The sequence below is a fragment of the Ursus maritimus genome, unplaced genomic scaffold, assembly GCF_017311325.1.
Source record: "Ursus maritimus isolate PB19 unplaced genomic scaffold, ASM1731132v1 scaffold_7, whole genome shotgun sequence".
Lineage (NCBI taxonomy): Eukaryota > Metazoa > Chordata > Mammalia > Carnivora > Ursidae > Ursus > Ursus maritimus.
Window position 1 is genome coordinate 25,217,853 of NW_024426885.1, and position 27,377 is coordinate 25,245,229.

The 27,377-nt window shown below is 48.7% G+C and overlaps 1 protein-coding gene across 1 annotated transcript in view; it reads right to left on the bottom strand.

Moving 5' to 3' along the window:
- Positions 1–1,622: 1,622 nt before the first annotated feature.
- Positions 1,623–27,377, bottom strand: part of PDCD11 (programmed cell death 11) — a 40,472-nt gene continuing 14,717 nt past the window's right edge. Inside the window, 25 exon segments of the mRNA XM_040624443.1 lie at positions 1,623–1,969; positions 2,691–2,856; positions 3,322–3,475; positions 4,020–4,188; positions 4,908–5,155; positions 5,377–5,526; positions 6,239–6,355; positions 6,561–6,873; positions 7,269–7,391; positions 7,990–8,112; positions 8,633–8,689; positions 11,271–11,346; positions 11,349–11,441; positions 11,879–11,981; positions 12,182–12,271; positions 13,635–13,743; positions 18,070–18,132; positions 19,008–19,549; positions 20,949–21,064; positions 21,488–21,637; positions 22,608–22,827; positions 23,812–23,982; positions 24,859–25,053; positions 25,590–25,724; positions 26,214–26,465. Of these exon segments, the coding sequence (XP_040480377.1) occupies positions 1,798–1,969; positions 2,691–2,856; positions 3,322–3,475; positions 4,020–4,188; positions 4,908–5,155; positions 5,377–5,526; positions 6,239–6,355; positions 6,561–6,873; positions 7,269–7,391; positions 7,990–8,112; positions 8,633–8,689; positions 11,271–11,346; positions 11,349–11,441; positions 11,879–11,981; positions 12,182–12,271; positions 13,635–13,743; positions 18,070–18,132; positions 19,008–19,549; positions 20,949–21,064; positions 21,488–21,637; positions 22,608–22,827; positions 23,812–23,982; positions 24,859–25,053; positions 25,590–25,724; positions 26,214–26,465 (4,107 nt within the window). The 3' untranslated portion in view covers positions 1,623–1,797.

Sequence of the window (27,377 nt, forward strand, 5' to 3'; positions counted from 1 at the left end):
GGGCTAGCTTGGTGTCTGCATGATTGGATGGGCCATGCCAGAGTAGGCTGGTGGTCACGGAGACAGGCCCAAATCCCATCCCCTGAGGGGGGGGGGGACAGAGAGACCCTGGGCAAGATTAAAATGGATGGGAGGGAGGGCAGGAGTACAGGGAAAGCCAGGTGTTGGGAAGGCCCTACGGCTGATGATGTCTTGACAATTAGATTCAGGTATCTGATTTGATCTGGGGAACAGGTGAAGCCTGGCCTTTCTCAGAGGGAAGACTGGCTTAAATTTCATGACCCCGCACTCAATAGGGCAGACTAGCTCCTATAACCTAGTCCTAATGCCCCCAAACCAGGGCAGCCCCAGCTATGCCTCTCCGCTGACCTGCACGTGCCTGCCCTTGCCTGATCACCTCTGCCACCTCTAAAACCTTTGACGCTCTCCCTGTCCCTGTCCTGCTTCCCAGCATTCCTCCCAGTCACTTCCCATGGAAAAGCTCTCCAGCTTTCAGGCCATTGAAAGCTCTCTGCCAAAGAAAACATTTAATCCCCTTAAGACCAAGCCAAACAAGAACTGGCTTCAACTAGCGGGCTCTGCGCTGGTGTCCAAGAATTCTGCAACAAACGGGACTGGGCTTATTACTTATCAGAGGAGGTGGAGACCATCTTTCTGGGAAGTTTACAAGGATCACAGAGAGGTGTGGGTATGGTGGACCCATCATGTCCCCTTCCCCAAAGAAAACCATCAAGCCGATCAGTGCCCTCCACCCAGCAACCTCTCCCCAGAGGAGATACAAGGAGAAACTGCGCAGCTCTCCCCAGCTCACACAGCACGGCAGCCCACGTCCTCCCTGAGCCTCCTAGCCGCCAGGCCCGGTGGCAGCACACAACATACACACGTTCATTTCATCCACAAAACAACTGTTCAACAACCCCATTTCACAAATGAGACACCCAGCTTGGAGAGCTTGGATAATCTGGGCCTGGTAGGCCTGGGAGGAAACACCACCAGGTGGTTTATGCCAATACCTGCGGCTTTCCTCTCAGATGCCTGGGTTCCCCAACTGTCCTTTCCCCCAGACAAAGGGGTCTGCCTTTGTCCTCCTGTCCCAGCCTCACGTACTCCACAAAAGAGCACAAGTACCAGCTGAGCTCAGGTTGAGGGAATGCCCAGAGCCTCTGAGACCCAGGGGAGGAGGCCTGCTCCCTGGGCCCTGCTGACTCCCTTTGGCTGGACCAAGAGCCTGCCAGGGCCAAAGTGGGATCCTGACCACAAGATTGTCAGGAGTCAGCCCCTCCATTCCTGCTCCCCAGGAAACTCCCAAGACGGAAAGAGTCTTCGCTTTTCTAGGGGCCCAAGAGTCTGCTGTCTACAGCCTGCTATCTACAGCAGCCTCAGAAAAAGAGGAAATGGGAACCTGGGTGGCTCAGTTAAGCGTCTGACTCTTGATGTTGGCTCAGGTCATGATCTCAGGGCTGTGATATCGAGCCCTGTGTCGGATTCCAAGCTCAGTGGTGAGTCTGCTTGAGATTCTCTCCCTCTGCCCGTCCCCCCTCACGCGTGCTTTCTCTCTCTCGTTCTAAGAAAGGGGGGGGGATGAAATAAAGTAGTACTAAAATAAAACACGCAAAAAGGAATTATAGGAAAACTCAAAGTCTTTTTCATCCTGACAGGATTACCATAAAGGTGCTGCAGAAAAAGCAACACTTAAATAAGAGTCCTCAGGCAACACAGTTTTCCAGCTGCCCAGGCGCCTGAGATTCAACTGGGCTGGCCCGCTGCTGACAGTGGTCATCGGAGGCCAGCTGGCCACTAGTCCTCCAACAGGGAGCTCTTAGCTTCCACGTATTCCAGGGCCTTCGCCTTTACTGCCTGCACGTCCTTCTCAGTGCCATGTTGTTTCTCATAGTCCAGGTAGCGCTTGAAGAAGAACTTCATTCGCTTGGGGGCCAGGCTGAGATGAATGACCCGTTCAAAGATGTCCCTGTGAGGAAGAGCAAGGCAGCATTTACCTCTTGGCCCTTGGCCACTCAACTGCTGACTCGCCTTCATCTACTTGCCCTCTGGCTCTGCAGCCAGGCCCTCTGTTCTCCAGCATTCTCACTTCTACCTTTACGTTTATTATCATTTTAAACTCCTAAGGGGTCCATGGGGAGAGAGATTGCCACCCTCACTTTCCAGAGCAGACAGACACCCACAGGTGTTAAAAGGACTTACTGGCCTGAAGTCACACAGTGAGTCAGGACAAAGCTACTGGGATGGGGACTCACATGAACTAGGGATCTGTGAGAAAAGTCCTGTGGGCTTGGGCAAGGCGCTAGTTCTTTCTGGACCTAGTCCACCCGTGTCTAATCCTCCCTGCCTGGTGGGGATGTAGGCGACAATGGCAAGCCTGTGACCATTCTCTACCACAAGAGCCAAGCTCAATGAATTCTGTGGGAAACGCAAGTCTCCTGACCCCCACGCCAGGGCCAGCCTACCACCCACCCAAGACTCCAGACACGACCAGAGGCTGGCCCGAGGCAGCAAAACAAGTCTGAAAGTGAATACCACAGGACCTGGTATGTCATGTCAAAGCTGTTCTTCCGGCTAGAGTAAGAGAACTGGGGATGCTGGAAGATGCTGTGGGGCTAAAACTCGTCCACTTGGCCAACATCCCCAACCTCCCACAGTTAGTTCAGCCCTGGCCTGTCTTGCCCACTCACCGGACTTCCTTCTGGCTGCCATGCTTAATGGTCATGTCGATGTAAACCGACCAGACATCAGTGCGCTTTGGGTAGGTGCTCAGTGTGTTCTCAAAAATGGCTTTGGCCCGTTCCGCGTCCCCCAGCTGGAACTCCAGCTGGGCAAACTTGGCAATCACATCCACATCTGCAGGGAGAGGACAGCTCAGATGCACAAAGCAGACAGACCCCTCATCACAGCATAACGTGCTGCTCGGACAGTCTGACTCCTGACTCCCTACTCATAGGTTCCAAGACCTGGGTGATGACAAGTGAACACTAGGAGGGTTCGGGGCCAAATACACAGAGGGGCACTGATCTATGATTCCCACTGCAGACCCCTCACTCTCTGGGCTCAGAAAGGAGAGTGGGCTGGGGCAACAAAATCAGTGCTAATTTTTTTGTTTCTCCGTCTTTGAAGTTTAGCATCTGGAATGCAACACATGTTATGTTCTTGAGCATATAATCAACAGAGAGGGAGTTCCCTGCTCTCCACTAGGCTTTCCTAACACCACACCACCCTCAGCTAAGAAAACCTCCAATCCCTGCGCCCAGATATCAGAGAGCTTAATGTGATCAGGAATCGGGACGGAGGGTGGGGATGAGCACTCACGCTCTTTATTGGGCAGACACTCGAGAGCTCGCTGCATCACACGGTGACTGGCCCCAGCCTGGCCCCTCCGCAGAAGAAAGGCGCCATATTTGATCCAGACAGCTTTCTCCTGCCTGAATCTCTTCAGCATCCGGTTGTAAAGTTCACCAGCTTCCTGTGGGAAAGACAAGGTAAGCTATGGAGTGTGCTATGACAGAGGGGGCAACAACAGAGACAGACAGCTATGCTCATGAGAAGCTAGACGTGGCCTCAGACTCCAGTCACTACGTAGGCGCAATTCTAGATGCCTAAGGAAAGCGGGCAGGTTCCCAGAGACGGGGAGAGCGCACGAGGGGGCCTAACACCGTGGGGAGTCTCCAAACTAATCCTGTGCTGTATGGAGGTCCTAAGAGTAGAAGAACATGAGAATGACAAGGGGGAACAGAGAGACAGAAAAGGGACATTCAGCTGAGCTGCTGCCTTGTGGCTGTACGCAAGAGATACACACCAGGGGTCCACTGTCCCTTTACTTCCCTCATCTTCACCCCGCATTCCTAAAGCAGAGGGGGACTCCTCCCACTCCGAAGATGAACAAATTAGGGCAAGCCTGCAGCAGGACCAGATCCAGAAGAGGGGGATTCTTTCCTGGACTTCCCAGGAATTAGTTTCCGAGCTGCTGAGGACCCTCTGGCAGCAGGCCGCCTGGCCCAGACTCCTACCTGGAATTTCTCTGACTTGGTGTAGATGTCAGCCAGATGGAGAAAGACCTTGAGAGGCTCATTGTACTGCACGGCCCGCTCAAAGACCTTGGTCAGGGACTCCTGAGAGCCGTACATGTTCTCCAGATTCAGCAGGGCCACCCACACGTTCAGCTTCTCTTGCTCCTCTCTGGAGGGAGAGTCGGCACGTGAGCTCCATCACCTCGGCCCAAGGAAGCCCCCGCTACCACCCAGGGATGCTGGCTGGAATCACCTCTTCCTTCCCAGGCTCTATCCACATCCTCTATTCCCACCCTCAAGCGAGCCACACAGTGGCCTGGCCCCCACTGCAGCTCACACCTGCGGGAATGCCCGACTGCTGGGCTTCCCCTGGTGTCTGCCTCCATTCCGCAAAAGGAAGCCCACGAAATCCTAACCTAGCCCAAGGTTTGGGCAGAAAGGAGCAGAATCTCCGGTCTGATGCTGTCTCCAAACTAAGAGAATGAAGCAAAGGACCGCCATCCCTCCTCTTAGCGGTCAGGAAACTCACTCCACCCTGTGCCTGGCAAGTGGCCGCCGAGAGTGTTTGCACCCAGCTACATGCAGTCGTTGTCCCTGTTCTACTTCTGTTCCAGGTTTGGCACCTTATTTAAGCACAGGGACTCTGGTAAATGTCACCCTTAGCTACTTCGGTGAAGGGGACTATAAAATATAAATGAGCAGATCTGTTTTGCAGATGGCACAGCTAGGAGCCAAAGCCTGAAAACCCACGGGTACTGGTGGTAGCCACCCAAACTGCCGTCGGCCTCCTGAGGAGGAAATGACCCACAGTTGACAAGCCGTGCAGCCCAGGGAGACACCCCTCTGTCGAGAGCTACCCCCAACCAAAGCAGGAGGCAAAGCCAAGACCTGAAGGAAATGGTCTTGAGAGCCCTCTCGGCCACAGCCCGGGCCTTCTCGATTTCCGTGGCCTGTAGGTGGAAGGCCATGTACTGCAGCCACAGGATGGAGCTGTTGGGGGAGCTCAGCAGGAGTCGGTCAAAATCATCTGCCGACTCTGGCTGTCGCCCAGGATCCATCAGCGCCTCCTCAATGCGGGACAGCTCTTTCTCTGCCTTCTGCTTCTCCAACATCCTTTCCTTCTTGCTTTTCTTCTGCTACGGAAGGCACAAAAATTAGTGAGTAATCTGCTCCTCAGACCACTACGGAGGTCTGCGGTGGAAGCCAAGAGCTGGCAGGGCAGTCCATGAGCCCTAGCAATACTCGCGGGCCTGAGGCTGTCCCACCTGTCAGAAGGGACACTCAGGCCAGGACAGAGCAAAGGAGACTGGCACCAAGGGGTCCCTGCAAAAGGACAAAGCCCTGCAAAATACGACACCGTGGACTGCTGTGGCTTGTCCTCGTCCTCGCTGTCTGAGCTCTCTCCTCGAGGTGGTAAGGCCGGGGTCAGAGAGTCTAGCCCCACGTCCCAGACGAAACCGGAGGACAGCTGTAGCCGAGGCACTTCTGCTGGCCTGGTCGGCTTCTCCTGAAAGATCACAGAGGTGTGTGAGGAAAGCACTCAGCTCAGGCTGCACCCTGTTCCCCAGCCCCAATCCCCCCTGAGGAGCCGGGGCCCCCACCATGCCCAGAGACCCTTCCTTTCCACCAGGGCCAGGCTAGGCCCACTCTGCTGGAGAAACTACATAGTAGTGACACAAAAGCTTTCCTTGTAAATAAATTCATTTAGGCAACAAGCTTTTAAAACATACGTATGCAAAAACAAACAAAAATCCCGTAAGTATGTGTACTCATATGTCCGTTCACGTATAAAGTACCGCATGCGTATAATGTAATAGCGGAGCTGGGACAGAGACATGACAGGCGTTCTGAGGCTGTAGGGATGTGAGTACCTAATGTCCGGGCAGCCCCCCCCCAGTCACTCCTCAGTCCGAATGGTACCGTCCTCATCTTTCAGAGGGAGATGCAGGCCCAAAAAGGTTAAGCCTTTACTTGCCTATCCCGTGATTTAATTCAGCTCCACTCAATAAACATGCATGAGAATTTATTTTATACAGCCCACTCCTCGGGTAAAGCAGGGTCTGTCCTCGGGATGCTGATGACCAAGTGAGGACCCAGCAGCCCCGCCTTAGGCAAAGAGAGAGGAGGATGGAGCCGAAGGCTGCCCAGTCTCAGGCAGGAGACCAAGGACTTGCGGCCCCAGAGCAGCCTCTCCTCCCCCCGTGAAGGCTGTCCCTCACCTTGGGCAGCACACTCATCTCTTCTCCCTCCTCTTCTCCTTCCCGATAATACACTTCAACACCACTGTCGTCCTCCTCTGACAGAGCAGCCTCCTTCTGCTTCTTGTTCACTCTGTCCTGAGGTGACAAGGGGGAAAGATGGCAAGCCGCCCTTCCTGCCCCGGAGAACCCACTGGCCGCCCAGGGCAATGCCCTCCCTCTGCCCCTCCCGGCTCCAACCTCACACCGCTCTCGGTCCAGGAGAAGGCTAGTTGGGCGGCTGGCTGGCTTTGAAGCACGCTCCTTTTCACGCGAGGGAGGCCATCCTCCCCGAGGGGCGTACCTGTTCGCTCGCAGACTCCCGGCGCCGCCGCTTGCCCTGCTTCTCTGCTTGTGGTTTCTGGGGCTCAGTCTTCTCCTTGCCGGGCAGCTGCACCTCCTCCTGCCCCTGCTGCTTCCTCTTCCCTTTCCTTTTCTGATTCTTCTTCTCCTTCTCTTCTTTCTGCTCTTCCTCTTTGTGCTCTTTCTTTTCTGCCTCCATTTCCCTCTCCTCTTGCTTTAGAAGTGGCAGTCCTAGGGAGGCAGGAAACACGTCCGGCTTCCCAGTGTCACTGGGGAGGAACGACAGCTCTACCAGGTTCTTCTGGCGGTTCAGCCTACAACAGGCAGGACGGGAGGGAGGCAGTGAGGACAAGCGCAGCAGACAGCCCGGGCCTTCCTTTCCTGATCAGCCCAGTTTTCAGGGCCTGGCACCACCTGCCTCGGAATCCATTCAGTATTCTTCAGAATGACCATGCTGAATAGTAAAATATAGGGGCCAGCTGCAACGTCCCCAACAAGTGCCTATGCACGGAAAAGTCTCCACATCAGCTTTTAGGAGCTGAGGCTGGGGCTGAGGCAGAAGACTCCAAACAAAGGGGCTTTGTTCATCTGAACCCTGCACCAACACCACCCAAGCTGTTATGTCTAGTTTACCTCTGAATCTCCTCCCAGAGCCCCCAGGGAAAACAGGGAGTACAGGGGGGCAGGAGGTGGCAGGGGAGACACCTACCTCAGGACCTTGGCTGTGAGAAGCTTCCCTTCCGGGAGGTATCTGTTAAAAAGGGCTTTCTTGGATGGACTGTACTGGGAGACATGCGGATATCGGGCCAAACCCACAACAGAGGGGCCAAGGCTGACAGGAGAAAGACAAGGGTCCTGTGGTCATAAGTACAACAACAGAGTCCCAGCCTAGCCTAGCGCCTCCACTTTCCCAGGGACCCAAGTTGTGACAAGGATTTAGGACAGACAGAAGTTCCTGGCACTCAAAAGGATAAAGAGAGCCAGAAACAATGATGAGGCATAATGAAGATCGGACTGAGGCGTCTCCCACCCCACACAGAGCACCGCAACGCTTGAATCACAAGCGGCCGGAGAAGATGAAAACGATGAAGCTGTGGCAGAGAAGGCTCCCTGCTGGCTGTGACCGCTATGTGATTCCACAACATTTATGAATCACGATCAAACACGAAATCAAAGAAAACCCAAACGTATTTAAAACTGAAATCGGATATGCCATGCTCTTTGTCCAAAACACAAATAATTCAAAACTTTTTTTAAAGTATAAAACATCTCAGAATTTTAAAAAAACTGGTGGGAACTCAGACTCCCTTTCCTTCATATCCTCTTCAGAGAAGGCGACTGAGGAATGCCACAGACTGTGGACCGGCACAGGCCCGCTGCCGGGGGCGGGGGGGGCACTCGAGCTGGCCCACAAGCGCCACCTCGCTCACCCAAAGCGCACACCATGCGGCTGGACACACTTCACATAGCCCCGCAGGAGCTGCCCTTCCTGAACGTCCTGGATGGAGTTAATCTCAGGATCGGTTATTTTGCTCTTCGTCTCCGGGTTTGTCCTAAAGGAATAAAAGGCTTGTGTACATGTACCCCGACCCTCCTTTCCCACTCTCACCCCCGACTCATTTGTGATCATCAAACTCTATGTTTAGGAATACAACTCTGGACCCGTCCGTAGGATACAACCTTCAGAGCCCAGCCCTACTCTCTCCTGAAGCCGTCAGGACTTGGCCTCAAAAACAACCATTTCCAACCACGGAATAGGCTGACTTCAGGGCAATCACTTCATGACACATGCCACGAACTACAGGAGCCTGGGGGCTGGACCATCTCCCCTCACCGGGGTCACTGCATGGCCACCCTGAACACCACATTCAGATGTCCAAACCTTGCCGTGGGCAACAAGAGTCTGAGCAGACAGGTTCTTCTAGCACTGTGAATGCCCACAGCTTTTCTGGATAAAGACGGGGCAGGGTAGAAAGTGCACAAGTGGAGAAGAAAGGTGGGAAGCCCAAAGTTCTGCGTCAGGTCCACGCAGCCTCTCCTCCTGCCCTTCTTGTCCCCACCACAGACACTCACCTGGACGATCGCAGAGACAGAGTCAATACGTGGCCTGTAGCAGACAGGACGTAACACCTGGAACGAGAGCAAGAAAAGATGTTGACTTTTCAACAACCCAGGAGGCAGCAGAGGGTCCGAGCTTCCTCTCCACAAGGCTGACCCACAGGCAAGAGCGAGGGGACAGGACACCTGGGCTCTGTTCTTCACTCTGTTGAGAATGTGCTGAGGGACTCTGGGCAAGTCACCTCTCTAGGCCTCAGTTTACTAGCCTGTCACTACCTATTCTTCTTACCCAAGAAAGGTGCTGGGAGAAGAAAATGAAAGGAAGCATGGATCCCTCAGGAAGACACGCAGAGCCACATGAGTACTCAGAGGAGGGGACACCAGCCTGACGTCGGATCCCAGCAGTGTACAATCTCAGCCACAAACCACCAGGGGGTGACCAGGGGGTGACCTAGGTCCTCGGGCAGGCTCACGGCAACAGATCATAGGAAACAAATCAGTGAGGACTGAGCAGGGGAGGCTTCCAGGAGGGAAAGCAAGGTTTACTCTTTGGTTAGGTTTCCAAACTTTTTTCATTGAAAACAGCACTTAAGCAACCCAAACTCACAATTTCAAAGTATAGCATCTTAGCAGTGGAAAGGAACTCAGCAATAGTCCAGATTTTTCCGACAGGCACCTGCCTCCAAACCCCTAAAGCAGGAAGGACCTTAGGGATTACCTACCTTTAGGCAATTAATTTATTATCCACATTAGACAGATAGCACAATTGAATACAACTCACAGATTTGGCTACAATAAAATATATTTAAATATTCTGGGATGCCTGGGTGGCTCAGCTGGTTAAGTATCTGCCTTCAGCTCAGGTCGTGATCCCAGCATCCTGGGATTGAACCTCACATCGGGCTCCCTGCTCAGTGGGGAGCCTGTTTCTCCCTCTGCCTGTCACTCCCCCTGCTTGTGCACGTGTGTGTGCTCTCTCTCACTCTGTGAAATAAAATCTTTAAAAAGTAAAATAAATAAAAATTTTGCTAAAAGCCACAACCACATTTTTAAGCCTCAAGAGACAAACTAGAGATAATCTTGGATTTCTCAGACGTGTTCCTTTTCTTCTCCCAGGCCCCGGTTAGCTCTGTGTGGTTTAGCTCTGATAAGTGGTTGTGAATTTATTAGGCCGGGGCTGGTGGCTGGGACACCCTGAGGTGGGAAAGAGCATTACAACTTTCCTGCCCGTCTCGTCAAGGCTTCCCACTCTACTGTTAGCCAACCTGGATTCTCAGAAGTCTGTACGGTATCAGGCTGAAGCCTGCCTCTTCAATGCTAATTTATTCACCTTAGAAACTGCCTTTAAAACTCTGAACCGGGGGCACCTGGGTAGTTCAGTCGGTTGAGCATCTGACTCTTGGTTTTCGGCTCAGGTCGTGATGTCAGGCTCCGCACTCTGCGTGGAGTCTGCTTCTCTCCTTCTCCCTCTGCCCCTCCCCCCACTCGTGCTTTCTCTCTAAAATAAATAATCTTACAGAATCAAAAACAAAAACAAAACTCTGAACCAGGCTCATTTTAGTGCATACAGAATAGTTAATAAGCACCCGGCCAACTGCAAAAGGTCTCTTTTTGCAGAAATCACCTATAGATCAATTTTCTTAAAATAAAAAGATGAATGGTTCAGTAGAAAAATGAGCAAGCAAAAGCAAAGAACAAGACAAGCAAAGCACAGGACAAATGTAAATAGCCAATAAAGAGGGAAAATGACCAGTAAGAGAAATGCAAATTAAAATGAGAGATCAATTTTTGCCTATTTAATAGCTTAGGTTAAAAATTAAGAATAACCACTGTTGGCAGGGGTGTGAGAAACAGTCGTATTTATGACAGAACATATAGGGCACAGTCTTTTTGGAGGGCACTTTGGCAATATGTGTAATGTCGTTTGGCCCATCAATTTTAGTTCTAGGAATATATTTCATGGATACATTGCACTCGTGGCCAAATACATGCACAAAGATATTCACTTCATTATTATTGTCCCTCAACAGAGGTTTCAGATAATGACAAAAAAATTAATAATGGGAACACCAAAAAAAAAGTTAAAAATAAGGTAAAAGAACAAGGTAGATTTAGATATATTAGCACAGGAAAAGAAAAAGTCCATGATAAACTGCTATGAGGAAAAAAGCAAGCTGCAGGGGCGCCTGGGTGGCTCAGTCGGCTAAGCATCTGCCTTTGGCTCAGGTCATGATCCCAGGGTCCTGCATCGAGCCCCATAACGGGCTCCCTGCTCATCTGGGAGCCTGCTTCTCCCTCTCCTGCCTGCTGCCCCCCTGCTTGTGCTCTCTCCCTCCCTCTCTCCCCTACCATCAAATAAATAAATAAATAGATAAAATCTTCAAAAAAAAAAGCAAGCTGCAAAATATATAAAATTAAATTCTATTATTACATTAAAAAAATTGTACCTCCATGTGTGTGAAAGTCTTGAAAGATAGAAACCAAGGCATATAATAGTGAAAAGTGGTAGACAAAGAGAGGAGCAACAGAACTTTCACACGATTTTCTTTCTGGTACAAAAATCACAAATCACATCCCTATTTTTTTAAAAAAGAAATCTACAGTCCCACACAGAGCTGAAGAGGAAAAAAAAAACCAAACCAACTAGACCTACCTGACAACCTTCTGGGGGACGAAGTCTTCCAGGGGCGTCTCTGAGTAGGAGTCACTCACATGAAATATACTGAATCCTTCCCAAAGGGGAAGGAGACAGTCAGCCCCTCCTTAGGGGTCACCTTCACCACTCGGCCCATGGCCACTTCCCCCTTCTCAAGCTTGTGAGGACCTGGCAAGTAGGAGAATGAACCTGATTCAGGGAAGTGCAAATGAAGAAAAAAGCTGGAACGCTGGCCAAGCACGGGCGGGGAAGTCGGAAGCTGCCCAGACTGGGGGATGTCTAGGCTGAGCGGACTAGAATGATCAAGAACGCCCACGTTACCATGCCATGTAGTCAGGAAATCTCAGGGCCATGTGGTAGACAACCCCTTCTGAGAGACTTGAGAAAACCAACTGTGTCAGAAAAGGTGACTCAGACAGTAGCAGAGTGACACAGGCCAGAGAACAAAGCCCCAAAACAAAATGTGTTCCCAGAAGGCACAAGCCACACTAGGCTTTCTGAGGACTCCAATACCTAAGGCATCCTTGAACCTGGCCACTACCTGATGACTCTTTCCCACTCCCTTCTACGCCCCTCCCTTCCCTGACCAAGCAGCATTTCTTCACCTATAAGTGAGAGACACAAGAAGGCCTTGGAAGAATCTGGGCCAACCACAGTAGCCTTCAGGGCCTGACCAATCCGGAACTTCTTATCTGGATGTTTCAGAACCTGGAAGGACAAGAAAATTCTTTTAACGCTTGAAGAAAGGTCATTTACCCAAAACAAGCATTTAAGTCTCTATACCAAGTATGGCCCAAACCAACCCCTGGATAAGTACATGGTTTCTTGTACCCACTTGTAAACACACCAGATGCTAAGTCCAGCTTAGGGAGCCTGGGTTTCCTCTCCAGGATCTCACACACACTGACCTTGAAGCTGAGAGACGTGAGCAACAAAGGAATCCTGCCCCGGATGTCTGGAGCAATCTCCACCTCAAGCCATTTCTTGACCACGTTGTACTGGAGAAAAAAATGGGAGGAGAAAGGGAATGGGATGGATATAAGCATCTCCTTTTCTCCTCATTAAAACCGAAGACTCTCCTAAAAATCACAGGGTTGAAGGGGCCTTGATCCTACATTGTTCCAAGGGATAGGAATCCACCCCCTACACGCACTGCCCCTGCCCGATCTCCACTTCTCACAGAGCTCACTCAGAGTCGAGCCTAGAGCCTTTGCTAGGCTAGCCGACCATGCATCCCTCCTGGTGCCTCAGCTGATCAGGAGGCAAAAATGACCTCAGAGGTGTCCTCAAGGAGCAGGAACAATCCCACTGACGTCTGCAGACTCCTCCAAGCTCAGCTCTGCCCGATGATGGTTAATCATCTCCAGGGCTCAACATGATTTCTAAATCAATTTAGATTTTGTTCCTTCACTGTTTACAGTGTCCTGCCCTAAATACACAGCCCCAGTTTTCAAAGTGAATTCAACAAAACATTTATCAAGCAGCCACTATGTACGTGGCATCATAGTGATAAATTAAAGCCAAACCCTACCTTCAAAATTACAGTCTACAAAGAGTAAGTCACACAAGTACACAAATAACCAGAGCAGTGGAAATGCAATATGCTACGGGAATATATAGGAGAACCAGGAATATGGGGCGGGGCTGGGGGGTGGGGAAGGATATCTGTGCTGGGCCTTAAAGGGTTGTAAGAATAGATGGTACTCTGACTACAGAAATAAAGACAAGAAGGGAAAAAGAGGTTTTCAGGCTCACATGGTGTATGAGGTCAGATTATGAAGAGCCTTAAATACCACTCTAAGGCACAGGGGTTTATGAACCCCACCAAGAGACAACAGGTAACTAAAGGGCATCAGTGACATGCTCAGCCAGATGCTTATGGAAGAACAATCTGGCAGCAAAGAAGAGGAGCTACCCCTCAAGGTCAAGCCCAATCCACCTTCCTCTCTGATATATTCCAACCAGTAGGATTTTCACTAATCTCTTCCCTTTCTTGAATGCCTGTTCCACTTGGGGCAAGAACACATAATCTGGCACCCAGGTACGTATTACTCTGCATTGCACCTGAACGTTATGAAAGACAAGAATCTAGACTCCAACAGCACATTTACTTTAAATCTTGCTCTATATTTTTTCTTTCCCTTTCATATAATTAATCTATAAACATGTTCAACTGTGAGTTGCTTGCTAATTGTTTTGTGAGCCATAATTTTAGCTCCTCAATTAGGCTTCTGGTCTCCCACAGACCAGCAGGGTAGCAAACAGACTCAAATGCCTGGTGCTAATGGCCTTTGTCTCCAGCCTCCCCCCTTTTGTTCTAAAAGAAGGATGGCATCACACTGCAGGGTGTGCACTACTCACCTTCTTCAAGAAGCAAATCAAAGTCTGCCCAGCCTGGTACTGTTTAATCTTCTCCAAGGGGCTAACAGAGTGAGTGTTGAGAGCAGTGCGGCCATCCTTCTCCAGCTCACTGTTTGCAGAAAAGCAATGGAAAGAGTATGCCAACCCCTGGATAAGGCTTCTAGCTTGAAATCATCTCCCCCATGTGGCCATGGATTGACTGTACCCCCCTCGTTCATGCACACCTCCCATATGCCCATTTCCCTACTCCAAGGGGAATGTTCATAATACCTGCACGAGAGCTAATCTCTTCCATTTCATTCACCTGGGTATGAACAAGCTATAAAGTAGGTAGCCTACAATCTTTACAAATTTAGGAAACAAAACTGTTTTACTTCTTTCGTAATACTTTAGCTATTGCTTTACAGTTTGCAGAACTTTCCCAAATAGTCTCTCAATGAATGCGACAACAATCTTTCTGTGTGAATGAGGCAGGGTAGATATTAATAAACTCATTTTATGAACCAGCGTCGAAGTCGGGGCTCTGACTCAAAAATCCAGGGCTCTGTCCCCTATGCTACTTTGCCATTATCACTTTCTTTTTCTTCTCAGAAAAGCAACAAGGGGATGTGGTTATCAGTCCACAAAGCACTCCAAAGAAATCACAGAACTCCCAGCCCAGCTTACCAATTAGAGTAATTTCTAAAACAAAACCAAACTCAACAATAAAATGGTACAAGCAATGCTGGTAAACTGTCACATATAATAGCAAGCACTGGTGAATATAGAAACCAGAACCCTTCATGTACGAGTAAAGTTAAAAATGCATATAGCTTACAACCTGGTAATTCCACCCTACAGAAACCCTTGCACAGATGCACAGTGGAGCAAGTTCAAAGATGTTCACTGTGGCGTTACTTATAAAAGAAAAACTGGAAACAAGCTTAAACGTCCTCCATCAGTTGGAGAATATATATAGTTGGGCACATTCATAAGATGGATTACTATTTTAACTACAGGCACAAAAGCAGATCTCAAAAACAAAATTTTGAGTGAAAAAAACAAGTTGCAAAATATTAAGTACAGCGTGCCATTTAAGTAAAGTTTGAAAACCACACAAGATAATTTTGTAGACATACAAGTGTGTGTATATAAATATATATATATATATATGTACATACAAGTGAAATATGAAAAAGTTGGATATGTATCAAATGAATAATGGGTAATTCATCCTCGGAGGGTGGAGAGAGAAGCCTAGGGAAGGGAACGTTATTTCTGTAAAACATTATTTCTTAAAACATACACAGAACGTCTCATCCTCGGAGGGTGGAGAGAGAAGCCTAGGGAAGGGAACGTTATTTCTGTAAAACATTATTTCTTAAAACATACACAGAACGTCTCATCCTCGGAGGGTGGAGAGAGAAGCCTAGGGAAGGGAACGTTATTTCTGTAAAACGTTATTTCTTAAAACATACACAGAACGTCTACGTGTCTGGCACTGAAATAGATAACTTATATACAGTAACTATAATGCTTATACAGTAGGATGAAAAAGCTTATTCACTCAATAACTGACGCTGGAATGCCTCTGCTATAGGCTAAAGTGTGTCGCCTCTACCTCCAAATTTATATGGGTACACGCTAACCCTCAGTATCTCAGAATGTGACTGCATTTGGAGATTGGAAATTTAAACGGGTAATTAACTTAAAATGAGAATGTCAGGGTGGGTCATAATCCAGTTATGGATTATTATAGCCTATAACACAACAAAACCCACTTAAAAACCAGGACTTGAACAGACATTTCTCCAAAGAACACAGAAAAATGACCAACAAGCAGAGAGCCTGCGTGGCTCAGCCGGTTAAGTGTCCGACTCTTGATTTCGGCTCAGGTCATGATCTCAAGGTTGTGAGATCGAGCCCCAAGTCGGGCTCCGGGGCTGAGCATAGAGGCTGCTTAAGATTTTCTCTCCCCCTCTCCCTCTACCCCTCCCCCTTCTCCCTCTTTAAAAAAAATGACCAACAGGCATAGGAAAAGGTGCTTCACATCACTAACCGTCAGGAAAATACGCATCAACACCACAGTGAGAGATCTCACCTCACATCTGTAAGGATGGCCATTATCGAACACACAGAATACAAGCGCTGGCGGGGATGTGGGAAAAAGGAGACCCTTCCTTGCACACTGCTGGCAGAACTACAGGATGGCACAGCCACTACGGAAAATAGTTAAGAAGTTCCTCCAAAAATTAAAAACCACCGTTATCATTCAACATTCCCATCTCTGGGTATATATCCAAAAGAACTGAAAACAGGATCTCAAAGATATTTGCACACCCATGTTGACTGCAGTGTTATTCGCAATAGCCAAGATCTGGAAGCAATCTAAGTATCTGTTCACGGATGGATGAAGACAATGTGGTGCATACATACGTGGAATATGACTCAGCCTTTTGAAAGAAGGCAAACCCTACTACATGCTACTATGCGCATGAAGCTTCAGAATGCTGTGCTGAGTGAAGCTAGCCAGCCAGAACGACTGTCCATGGCTCCACTTACACGAGTTATCTAAAGTAATCAAACTCAAAGACACAGAAAGTAGAAGGGTGGTTGCCAGAGGTGGAGGGCAGGAAGAAATGGAGAGTTGTTCTGTGGGTAAAGAGTTTCAGCCATGCACGATGAAGAAGTTCTGAGGATCTGCTCTACGATAATGTGCACCATTAACAACACTGTGATGCACACTTAAAAAGTGTTAAGAGGGTAAATTTATGTTTGTGCTTTTACCACAATAAAACAAAAAAGCAAAAAAGGGGAAGAGATTAGAACACAGATATACACAAAGAGAACACCACATGAGGACAACCAGAGAAGACAACGATCTGCAAGCCAAGAAGGGAGGACTCAGAAGAAATGTTCATTAATTGAACATTAATTACTCTTAGCTTTAATAAACTACTTGACTCCAACTCTTAATTAAACAAGGCCTCACACCTCGGTGATGATCTGGAGGACTCGAGTGACTAATACGGTGCTCTCGCTGTTTTCATAATAAAGACTGGACTGGGGGGGGGGGGACATGACCAAAATCTACAAAACTAAGGAAACCACACAGTAAACATCCACCAAATCTCACTATTCCGGAACTAAAGGGCTTACTCGGAAGTTCCAAGAATGTTGTTAGCATCTCCAACTCAATGTTCCAGGAATATTGCCTATCTCAGACTCAAGCCTTCCCAGAAATATTCCTCTTCTATTCTGGCACCTTCAGGACACTGACCAAACCTTACCCCCTGATGGAATACTACTCAGCTGTAAAAAGGAATGAGATCTTGCCATTTGTGACGACATGGAAAGACCTAGAGAGTATTACACTAAATAAGAGAAAGATGAATACCACATGATTTCACTTATGTGGAATCTAAAAAACAAAACAAATGAACAAACAAAAATGCAGAAACAGACCCATAAATGCAGAGAACTGATGGTTGCCAGAGAGAAAGTTGGAGGCAAGATGGGCAAAATGGGTGAAGGGGACTGGGAGATACAACCTTCCAGGTCAGGAATTAGTAAGTCACAGAGATGAGAGGTACAGCACAGGGGATATAGTCAGTGGTATGACAAGAGCATTTACGTGACAGATGGTCGCCAAACTGTGGTGAGCACAGCGTAAAGTATAGATTTGTCCAATCACTATGCTGTACACCTGAAATTAATGTAACATTGTGTCAACTATAATTAAAAACAAACAAACAAAAACCTTACCCCCTTAAAGTTACTTAAGAGGCCCTTTCATTATATCCCTTGGCACTTAAGACTTAGACCCTGGATGGATCCCACGGCTGACTCTGAAGAGCCATTCTCTCAGTCATGTGTATCCAGCTTCATTCATTGATGACCTATTAACTTTAAGAGGCCGGGTTTTTAAAGGAGGAAGCAGAAACAGGCCCATGGATCAAAATGCTTAAGATCCTCTGAGAAAAATGATCCCAGACAAACTGGATCCAACACAAATGGAACTAGTTTTCCTCCACACGGAATCCCTCACAGAACACCCCTCAATAAAATCCACTAGAACATGACCTAAAATTCTAGTCACCAAGCAGTAATCTACACCCAAAGAATGGGTATTCTTGGCTACCTGTTGTTTATTTTTGGAATTACTGAGTTCTAGAAAATTGGGTTGAATGCAAAAATGTGCCTTTTTGTTAAATGCTGACAAAGAGAACAGCAACCAGCCTTTTAGACCCTAAATACAGCTTTAACATTAAGTTTCCTATAATCCCTCTAACTAGCCTTATCAGAGCCAAATGTCCTTACTAGAGAAATAAGATAACCTGGACAGACAGAGGCAAAGTAAGTCACAACACTGGCAGAATCTAGGCAGGAACTCAGGTTCCTGACTCCAAAGCCCCACACTCTCTCCGTGAGACCATGCTGCTGGGGTTCCCCTCACCTTGGCCGGATACTCAGCTCTGGAATGGTTCGAATAAATCTGGGATGACTTATTGGGAGAAACCTGGAGAAAGAAATAAGGTCAAATCATTTCTCTTATTCTGTGTACCACCATTATCTGGACATCAGACTTTCTCTCTACTCCCAGGAAAACCAAGCTTAAAAGCCACCTGCTCCACTGCCATCCGGCCCACTGGTGATGTGCCAGGCCTGAGGGCTTCCTCTCTCCTTCTCTGCAGTAAATGTTGAGGAGCTGACTCATCTGATCTTTTAGTATTGTCTTATTAAACCCTGAGCAGAATTTTCCTAACAGATTACATTCTCCAACTCTTTTACTCCAAAAGAAAGGAAACTGAGGTCTAGAGAGAGCAGTTACTGAAATTAATGTGCAATTATAGACTATGAATTATTTTGCTTTTCTTATTACAGCAAAGATTCCTGCTACAATAATAATATCCCAAGTAGATTAAAGAAAAGGAGGATGACTATGGCATGTAGTGAAAATTAATTATAATAACCTCCGATGTACACAGAGCAATAACTGTGTCAGGCAACCTTCTAGGCACATTGGGTACCGGATGTTCTCTCAAGCTCTGCAAAAAAGGTACTAACCACCGTACTTCCATTTTACAAAATAGGAAAATAAAACTCAGAGATAAGTAACTATTTAAGTCATGGTCACACAATTTTAAGTGGCAAATCTGGACTGCAAACCCAGGTCTCTCTCACTTTAAACTTAATGCCCTTAACCACTATACCATACGCCATTTTTTTTTAAAGGGAAAAAGACAAAAGGATTCTTTTGGCGAACATCTCTGTTAACTAGAAAAAAATCTGATTCGTGCACAACTTTTTCAAGCCTGCCTCAGTGCGTATACCTTCTCCCACAATTACAACAATCTCCCCTCAAAACCAGCCCATCTCCCGAAGCCTCCATACTTGAACGTCTTCATGTCTCGTCCACCAATCACTCGGGCAGTGACTGTCTTCCCAACTTTCAGCTTGGCAGTAGGAGATGTGCCCACTGGAACATCATCTAGAATGTGGGAGGCGTGAATACAGCCGATGATGCCGTCTTCCAGGGTCACAACCACATGGGTGGGCTTAATAGACTTGACAGTGCCTCTGACCATGTCCCCAATGGACAGGGTGTGCTTCTTTACGGCCCCCACAACCAGAGCTGGGTCGGCTTCCTCGTCCTCATCGACTGTCTCAGAGTCCTTCCGGGTCTGTCTCACAGTCCTCTTAGCGGCTGGCCCCTCAACAGCCAAAAGAAAACCAGTCACTCCTGGTTCTGTGGTCTTGAGGGTTAGGGAGACACCCTGTCCCACCTGCAACTTCTCTGAGTCAAAGCGGAAGGTGTCATTGAGGTGAGAGGTCAGGGAGAAAGCTGCCAGGTGGCCAGTCTCCACCAAGGAGGCGACAGCAAAGGACTCCTCCAAGTGCTGCACAATTGCCTGGTACTCGCTGCCTTTCCTCAGCTGGAAAACAGAAAACCCATCATTCCCACTTCTTACAGGGCGCAAGTGCTCGGTTATCGCCCACCGGGCAGGACGGGCTGGGAAAGCCCCATGAGGCCAGGGGACCCAAGGCTAGTATGAGTGGTAACAAACTCGCCTTCAACTCCCTCCACCCAGCTTCCCCTCCTGTTACTGAGGTGACCTGACTAAACTCAAGGCACCATATCAGAAGCCCTGGGACTTCATTTTTGTTATGAATTCAGGTTCCTAGGTCCTATCCTAGAACTAGTGAAATCAGAATTTTAAAGTTACTGAGGTGATTCTGAGCGTAGCTGGGTGTCCCCTAACGGTCAAAGACACTGTGTCCCTGACTCTTGTAGTTCTGCAGCGCCCCGCCTGATTTCTTCACCCGTTCAACTGCTCACCAGAGTCATTACTGAGAGCTCGTTGTGTGTGTGCGAGGCATTTAGCTCACCTTTCCTCAAATCCAACCTGTGCTCACACCCTTATACACACCAGCTTCACTTGGATATATGGAATAGGGACCTGCTAGAAAACTCAGTGGGGGATTAACACTGTTTCTATTTCTCTTTGTTCCCCCAAGTCTTAAAATTATAGGCAATCAGACCTGAGGAATTATACCTAGGTCATTCTCTCCACCAATACCCTACACAGTATGCTTAATAAGTACTTTATTAATTCATTCGCTTATTTATTTATTTTTAAGTGGGGCCTAGTGTGGGGCTTGAACTCATGACCCTGAGATGGAGACCTGAGCTGGGATCAAGAGTTGGGATGCTTAAGTGAATGAGCCACCCAGGTGCCCCCTTAATAAGTACTTGAAATGCAGACCAAATATATACATCACCCAGAGAAAAATACTACAAGTGTTGAGACTCCCCTCGAACCCATTCCTCTCTCACACAAAAGTGTATAGGAGGGGGTGTAGATGAGCAGCCTGGAGGTCAAAAGTATGCACAGATATGTTTTCTTTGGGCTATAGGTCTTAACACAGTTTCCAACATCTCCCACATTTATTTCAAATAAAATTCACATTCCGCTTTGCTTAAAAATCAGATTCAGCAAAACCAGACGCTGATGTTCCCACCTGGCAACAAGGAGATGGAACTGGATCGTCTCTGGCCCTTTGTGAGCTGGCCATGCCCGCTTCCCTCATTTACATTATCGACCTGGCCCTGAAGGCAAGGTGACCACGTAATTGATCACTGGCACCAGAGTGCCAGTCAGTGCTATTAACAACCACACCAAGACCAGAGGTGCAGGAACCACCCACACCAGTCCAGGCAGACGATCACCTCCTCCACAGGCATTTGCATTAGAACCCTGAGCAAAGTGGGTGGGGCTGAAGAGGTGGGTAATGCCCTTGAAGCCATGGGAATGGAAGTCATTACCAGCTTACCTTTTTAGCTTTTCTATTCACCAAATCGTGGCAAAGGGAAACATGAACCTCCAATTTCAACATATCAACATTTAAGATGACAACCTTCTTTTTCTGCCCAGGTTCCACCTCTTGCCCTGCAGTGCAGAACCAAACACAGCATGATCGCCCTCACGGAGCAGGGATGGAAGCATCTCTCCAAGGGCCTGCAAGCCCTTGGGCACAAAAAAGAAAAGGGGACATCCGTCCTGGGTTGATATGGGCGAGGAAAACCAAAAATCTAGCTCCCATAGTTCAAGTTCAGGTGTGCCTTAATTTATGCACCTGATATATAAAAATCTAGATTTACCCGATTATAACAATAGAAGGATTCACACTTAAACCTTCTTTAGCACGCTGTCAGTTGTCTTGATTTACATCAATACAAGACAGGGATGCCAAAATTTTCTACTGAATCAGCTCCTCTACACTATGTATTAGGGAATTCTGTATCCAAGAGAAGGAAGAATGGGCCAAGAATCTCCCCTGTGAACCATGAGGCGCGAGACAGAAGTGCTCACCTGCCCGATGATATCTGCTGGCCCTCAGGACCAGGCCGGGCACGGGGCCCTCACTGAACGCCACAGAGCCATCCTCCAACACGTCCTGCACCTCTAGGTCAAGGACCATCCCGGGGGTCATCTCAGCCAACGTCTGGATCAACACAGAGTCTGCCAGAAACCCAAAGGAAACGGGGATTAACAAGCAGAAACAATACTCACCATTCTTTTCCTCTGGCAACGTGCTGCCCCACGGAGGACAGCAGAGCACTGGAGCGCTGTGAAGGTAAGATCACTTTTGGTAGAAATACGCGACACCCGTGAACACTCCTATCGCGGTGAGAGAGACCGGCACCTCTTGCTCATCCTCCCTGGCCATAGTTCAGGAAAGTAGCCAACAAATACCACAAACACACACTTTCCTTCACTTTCTGAATTGTCATTGTTTCTGTTTGGAATCTACCCTCTCAAACTTATTCCCAAATCCCCTCAGGGTTCCAAAATCCTACCTGATGGTTCAAAACTTTGGAAGATCAACATAATAACCCCTCAGTCTTCCAGCAGGTCCCTGCTCCATTCTATCATCCACAGGATATTTGTTGAATAAGAGAACAAGTGAGGAGGTGAATGGATTCACAACAAATGCAAACCTGAGGACATAAAACTAAGGGAAATTTTGATTTCGGTCCAGGAGGGAACACAAGGGGGACCTCTGGGATGCTGGTAATGATCTTTATCTGAATCTGGGCAGTACCTAAACAAGGATGTTCATTTTATAAACATTTACTGAATTGTACCTTAAATGATTAACGCAGTTTACACAGGTTGTACTCCTATTAAAAAAAAGGGGGGGTGGGGGTGCCTGGGTGGCTCGATAAGTTAAGCATTTGACTCTCAATTTCCACTCAGGTTGTAATCTCAGGGTTGTGGGATGGAGCTGAGCACACAGCCTGCTTGAGATTCGCTCTCCTTCTGCCCCTCCCACTCGTGTGTGCATTCTCTCGCTCTCTCTCAAATAAATCAATCAATCTTAAAAAAAAAAGAAAATTTATCAAAATTGTTTGAGCCCAACAATCCATCGGAACAAACAGGCACAACTTACGACAGACATTCTCCCCACCCCCCCCGCTGTGGCCCCCACCTCGGTTGCTCATGAGGCTGCGCACACCCTGCCGCTCTTCCAGGCACTGGCTCAGGAGGAGGAGGCTGGTGGTAGCCAGGTCTCCCAGACCACAGTCCGACAGCCGCAGCGACAGCAGCATGCGCTGCTTCTCCTCATCCACGTTGGTCACCTTTGCAACCACCGTCTGCCCCTCGACAAAGTGGTCACTTGTGGAAGTCACAAACTTGTCGCTCATGATCTAAACAGTGGGCAGAAAGTAAAGACAGGAAGTCTCTATCAAGACAACGCACTTCATGCCCCCAGAAAAGGATGTGTGGAGGAAGAAGAGAGGGAAGCCAGGAAGACCCCCCAGCCCTCCCTTGAACACTGCTCTACTCCTCTTCCAGAAAACCATACGAGGCCCTGGCTGTTCAACCCAGCCTTCGAGAGGGCACCCAACCAAGGAGGCACATCACTGGCAAGCCAGAGGGACACCAAGCTGTCCATGTCTCTAACACCCGATGGTAACGCTCTGCGCCCCGCACTATGCGTGTTTCTGCGGCTTCCCCTCTTCTCCCATTTTAAAAATTGCGCTGGCAGGGGGTACAAATGAGAGCCAGCCAGGGAAAACGTCAGGGGGACAAACCAATGGAAGAGAAGTAGTATTTATGAATAAACTATAGGCCACTTGCTCTCCCACCATTTTACACTGACTTCACTAAGACTCCTCCCGACTCTGGGTCTCAGTTTAGTCAGCAGGCATGAAGGGTTCAAACTATGGAGTCACTACGATTTTTTGCAGTCTGAAAAGTTTATGACTTCAGTGCTGCTGTGGTGAAGGGGATCCTTCCAAGGGTATTCTGGTACCGTGATGCCTCAAAAACCTCCGGAGGCTGCAAAACCCGTATTCAGCGGCTCCGGAAAATGAACTTCCACGTCTATGCATGCTGAGAGCCTAACTCCACTAGCCCCACACTGGAGACTCAAGTCTTCACAGCCTCTGTGCACCTACCCAACGCTATACTGCGAAGTAAAGACGCCCCTTCTTCCAGGACAGCCCTGCGCCAGGACACACGGCCGTGCAACCATCTCAGCCCCATTCCCCTCAGCCGGGGGCCTTTCTGCCTGGCCCTGGAAAATCCTGCAAGGGATTAAGGTATCCTGCTCCTTCCCGCCCTCAGGTTCCATGACTGACCCGAATCTCTCTCCTCCTCTCCTCTCTTGTGCATGGAGCTGAACTTACAGCTTTGGGGGCCAGTCCGCTAAGACCGGACGGGAACTGAACGAACACCCCGTAGTCCTTGATGCTCTTCACAAAACCGATGAGCAGCATTCCAGGATGGATTTCTGCGAAGCTCTTAGGATCCTGGCCACCCTCCACAGTGGAGACCAAAGCTGGCTTCCTACAAAGGAGCTAATGGCACTTCATCAAGGAACATTCCAGAAAGGGCAGATCAAAGAGTCCTCTCTCCACCTCCTTCTTGCACTCTACGCGCTCTGCTGCTACACTCTCCAAGCATGCAGACCAGCAGCATCAGCATCACCCGGAATTTGTCAGAAATGCACACTCCTAAGCACTGTCCCAGACCCACCGAATTACCAGCTCCGGGGTGGGGCCCAGCAAGCTGTGTGAACAAGGCCTCCAGGTGATTCTGACACACACTCAAGTTTAAGAACCAGTGTTCTTCTTATCCTTATTAATTCATCCCCAGATTACTGAGGGAACTAAAAAGGGACTGGCTCATCCCTGTGGTTTGGCAGCTGGACAACCAGGACAGGATCCTCCACAATCTTCATGCTAAGCAACTCTATCCCACCTCCTCTATCTTCACTCTACGGAGATTTTACTTTACATTCTATGAGAAAGAGGCAGCGTTCTCCTTCAAAGTGCGCACATCAAGACCAAAGGGAATACTCGGAGCCCAATGGGGGTAGGGGGACGGTTGGGAAGGAGGACGGCAGCTGCCTTATTAATTGTTCCAGCTCAAGGGGCAAGCACTGTCTGAGAAGGCAAGAAATATCCCGCTGGACCTGGCAGGCCACACTGACTCCTCTCCAACACCCTGGATTCCCACTCTGCCCTGACCAGCATCTGCTGGTAGGACTTCAATGCTCTTACTTTCCACCAGGGGAAGACAGGGAAAAGTACAGTCTGGTCACTGGTTTGGTTTTCTGGAGGTGTTTCTGAAGTCAAATGACTTTTTCCCATGGAGTTCCCAGTTAAGAACAGAGCCTGACCCAGAGACTTCCCCCAAGGGCCCACAGCTCACCAGATACCAGTAAAGGATACCACACGTCCCTCACTCTGGCTCAGACAAAGTACCCTGTGAAGGGTGTCACCAGCCTGGAGCCAGTGATACAATAGAGGGCCATTGGCGACATGGTCCGACAGATGAGGAATGGGGAGGAAAGCAGGGATGTTGTGGGGCAGGACGGCCACCTCCAGCCCATCTTTGGTCTTCTCTAAAACCTTCACATCCACCAACTACTCAGGAAGAGAAAAGACAAAAAACTGTACTTGTCTTGAGCAGACAGCAACCACATCTGGCCCAGGCTGAGATCAGAACCATCAAGTCCCAGCATCTGGGATCATTGAGAGGCTGAGATCAGAGAAGGAGCTTTCTTCCACACCCCACACCATGGCCCCCAAAGACTCGGCAGGCACGCACGCACGCACACACCAGGACCCATTTGTGTGCTCACAGCACTTCTCTCCCAAGTCCCTCCACGGAGTCACAGGGGAAAGACAGTCTTGCAGGCTGGTCCTAGAGACCAGAGAGGAAAGAGGACAGCCGTACACTGCTGAACAGCCATACGAAAATGGTGCTTTCTTTTCTGGGACAACTTCCATTTGCTCTGACACACAGAAAGATCCCTCTTTCAAGACCCTCAATTCTCTTTAGCCCCAGAACCTTATCTAGCTACCTTGATCTTTCCCTCCATGGGTCCCAGTGCCCCACGTGTCAGTGGCACCCCACTTTCTGCCACTGTCAACTAAAATAGCTTGTCTGGTCCAGGTACCTGTCCGAGACTAACAGTTCTTCTTTTCTTCTGATTCTGGCCTGGATGCTCTTTCTTTGGATCACCCAACAGCTTGAAGGACAAAAGCATCCTCTCTTTGGATGGCTCGCAGTTCAGCACCACAACCTTCACCACCTAGTGAGAAACACAATTCCTGGCTAACTCTTCCCCGCAGGCCAGCCAGGCCCTGGAGAGAGCTGCCCCCCACGAGCACTGAAGAAGGAGATACACCCAGACCTCGGATCAGATCAGAAGACAGTGGAAAGCAATGTACTGACAGAGACACAGAATCCCCCCAAGTCAGTCTTTTGCGTGAAAGGAAAACATGAGTAAGTTTTTGGTATAATCCCAAGCTGTCAAAACTTATTTTTCCTAGAGAGACCCACTCGCTAGTTTTGTGGCACTGCCACCTTGTGGTGACAGTGACCTGAGTACAACTTCTGACGTGAGGGACACTAGTATGTTTGCTGTAGGTAAAGACTAATTTATTTCTTCCGGGTCGGAAGGGTCCCACTGCCCTCTATGCGCCTTCCTTATCCCTTAAAAGGTAGTCCTCCCACTACTCCGTCAAATCTGTGTTCATGGGGTCACCAAGGACATGAGCCTGTCCAAGGAAAGGGTTACCTGGCCAGCGTAAAAGACCCTCTCTGGGTCAGGGACATACTCGGCACTGAGCTCATGCTTGGGCACCAGTCCCTGCACATCGTTGTAGAACTTCACAATGCAGCCGCAGTCCTTGACCCTGAGGATGAAGCCGTGTGTCTGCAGACCAGGCCTGGCATCGGCATAGCGGGTAATGGCAGGCAGTTTAGACTCAATTAGAGTTTTCTTCAGGGTCATCATTAGCTTCTTGGCTTCAGGATCACAAAGCAAAACCTAGGGGAAGGGTACTGGTTGTCATCAAGTTACCCGTTATCAAGAGAGCCACTGGACCCAAAGGCCAGGGTCCATCCCGAAGAACCTGCTATCTCTTCCCCAGTGAGAGTCATCTCAGCCGTAGATCCTCCCTGCTTCCTCCTGGATGACAATCTGGGGAGTACTCCCCTAATTCAAATGTACTTCCCCGTACGCTCCCTCCCGGGCCTGCATCGACACTCATCGTCCCACTGCGCCTCCACACAGCCCTGTGTCACAGCTACTGCACCGCTGCCTCAGCCCCTCCCAGGCCATGCGTGCCTCGTGTAACACAATGAACAACTGGGCCGATTTACCACCTCGGTAATTTACCACCTGCATATTAGCTATAAACTAAGACTGAGAGATCCAACCATCTCTCATCCTGCAGGTCATCTTCTTGAGGGCAGAGAAATTCCTTTATTCCTAACTTCCCGACTCCACTACTATAAAATTTTGCACCAACGGGTGATCAGTATCTTTCTTGACTTGATGAAATAAAATGAAAAGAAGAAAGTCTAACATCGTGAGTGCCTGCACACCAGGCCCTGCGTTAAACACTGTATATCACATTTAATCTTCACTTGGGGTTCAAGACTTTGTTACAAACCACTCAAGTTTTGGCAGCTTAGTTTGGATATTTCTGTGCCTGACACACCCCGTGCTCCTCTTCAAATCCTTTCCAGTTCAAGTACCACCTGCCAGAAATCTAGAAGGCATTATTGTCATATAGTCCTGAATGTGAAAACTGGTTCTGCAATTTATTAGCTGTGTGACTTTGGGCAAGCTGTGTGACTTCACTTTCCTAACCTGTAATTTCCCCACCTGCAAAATGAGGATAAGAGTACTTACTTTATGGGGTCATTTTAAGGATTAAATGACAGAATGCATGTC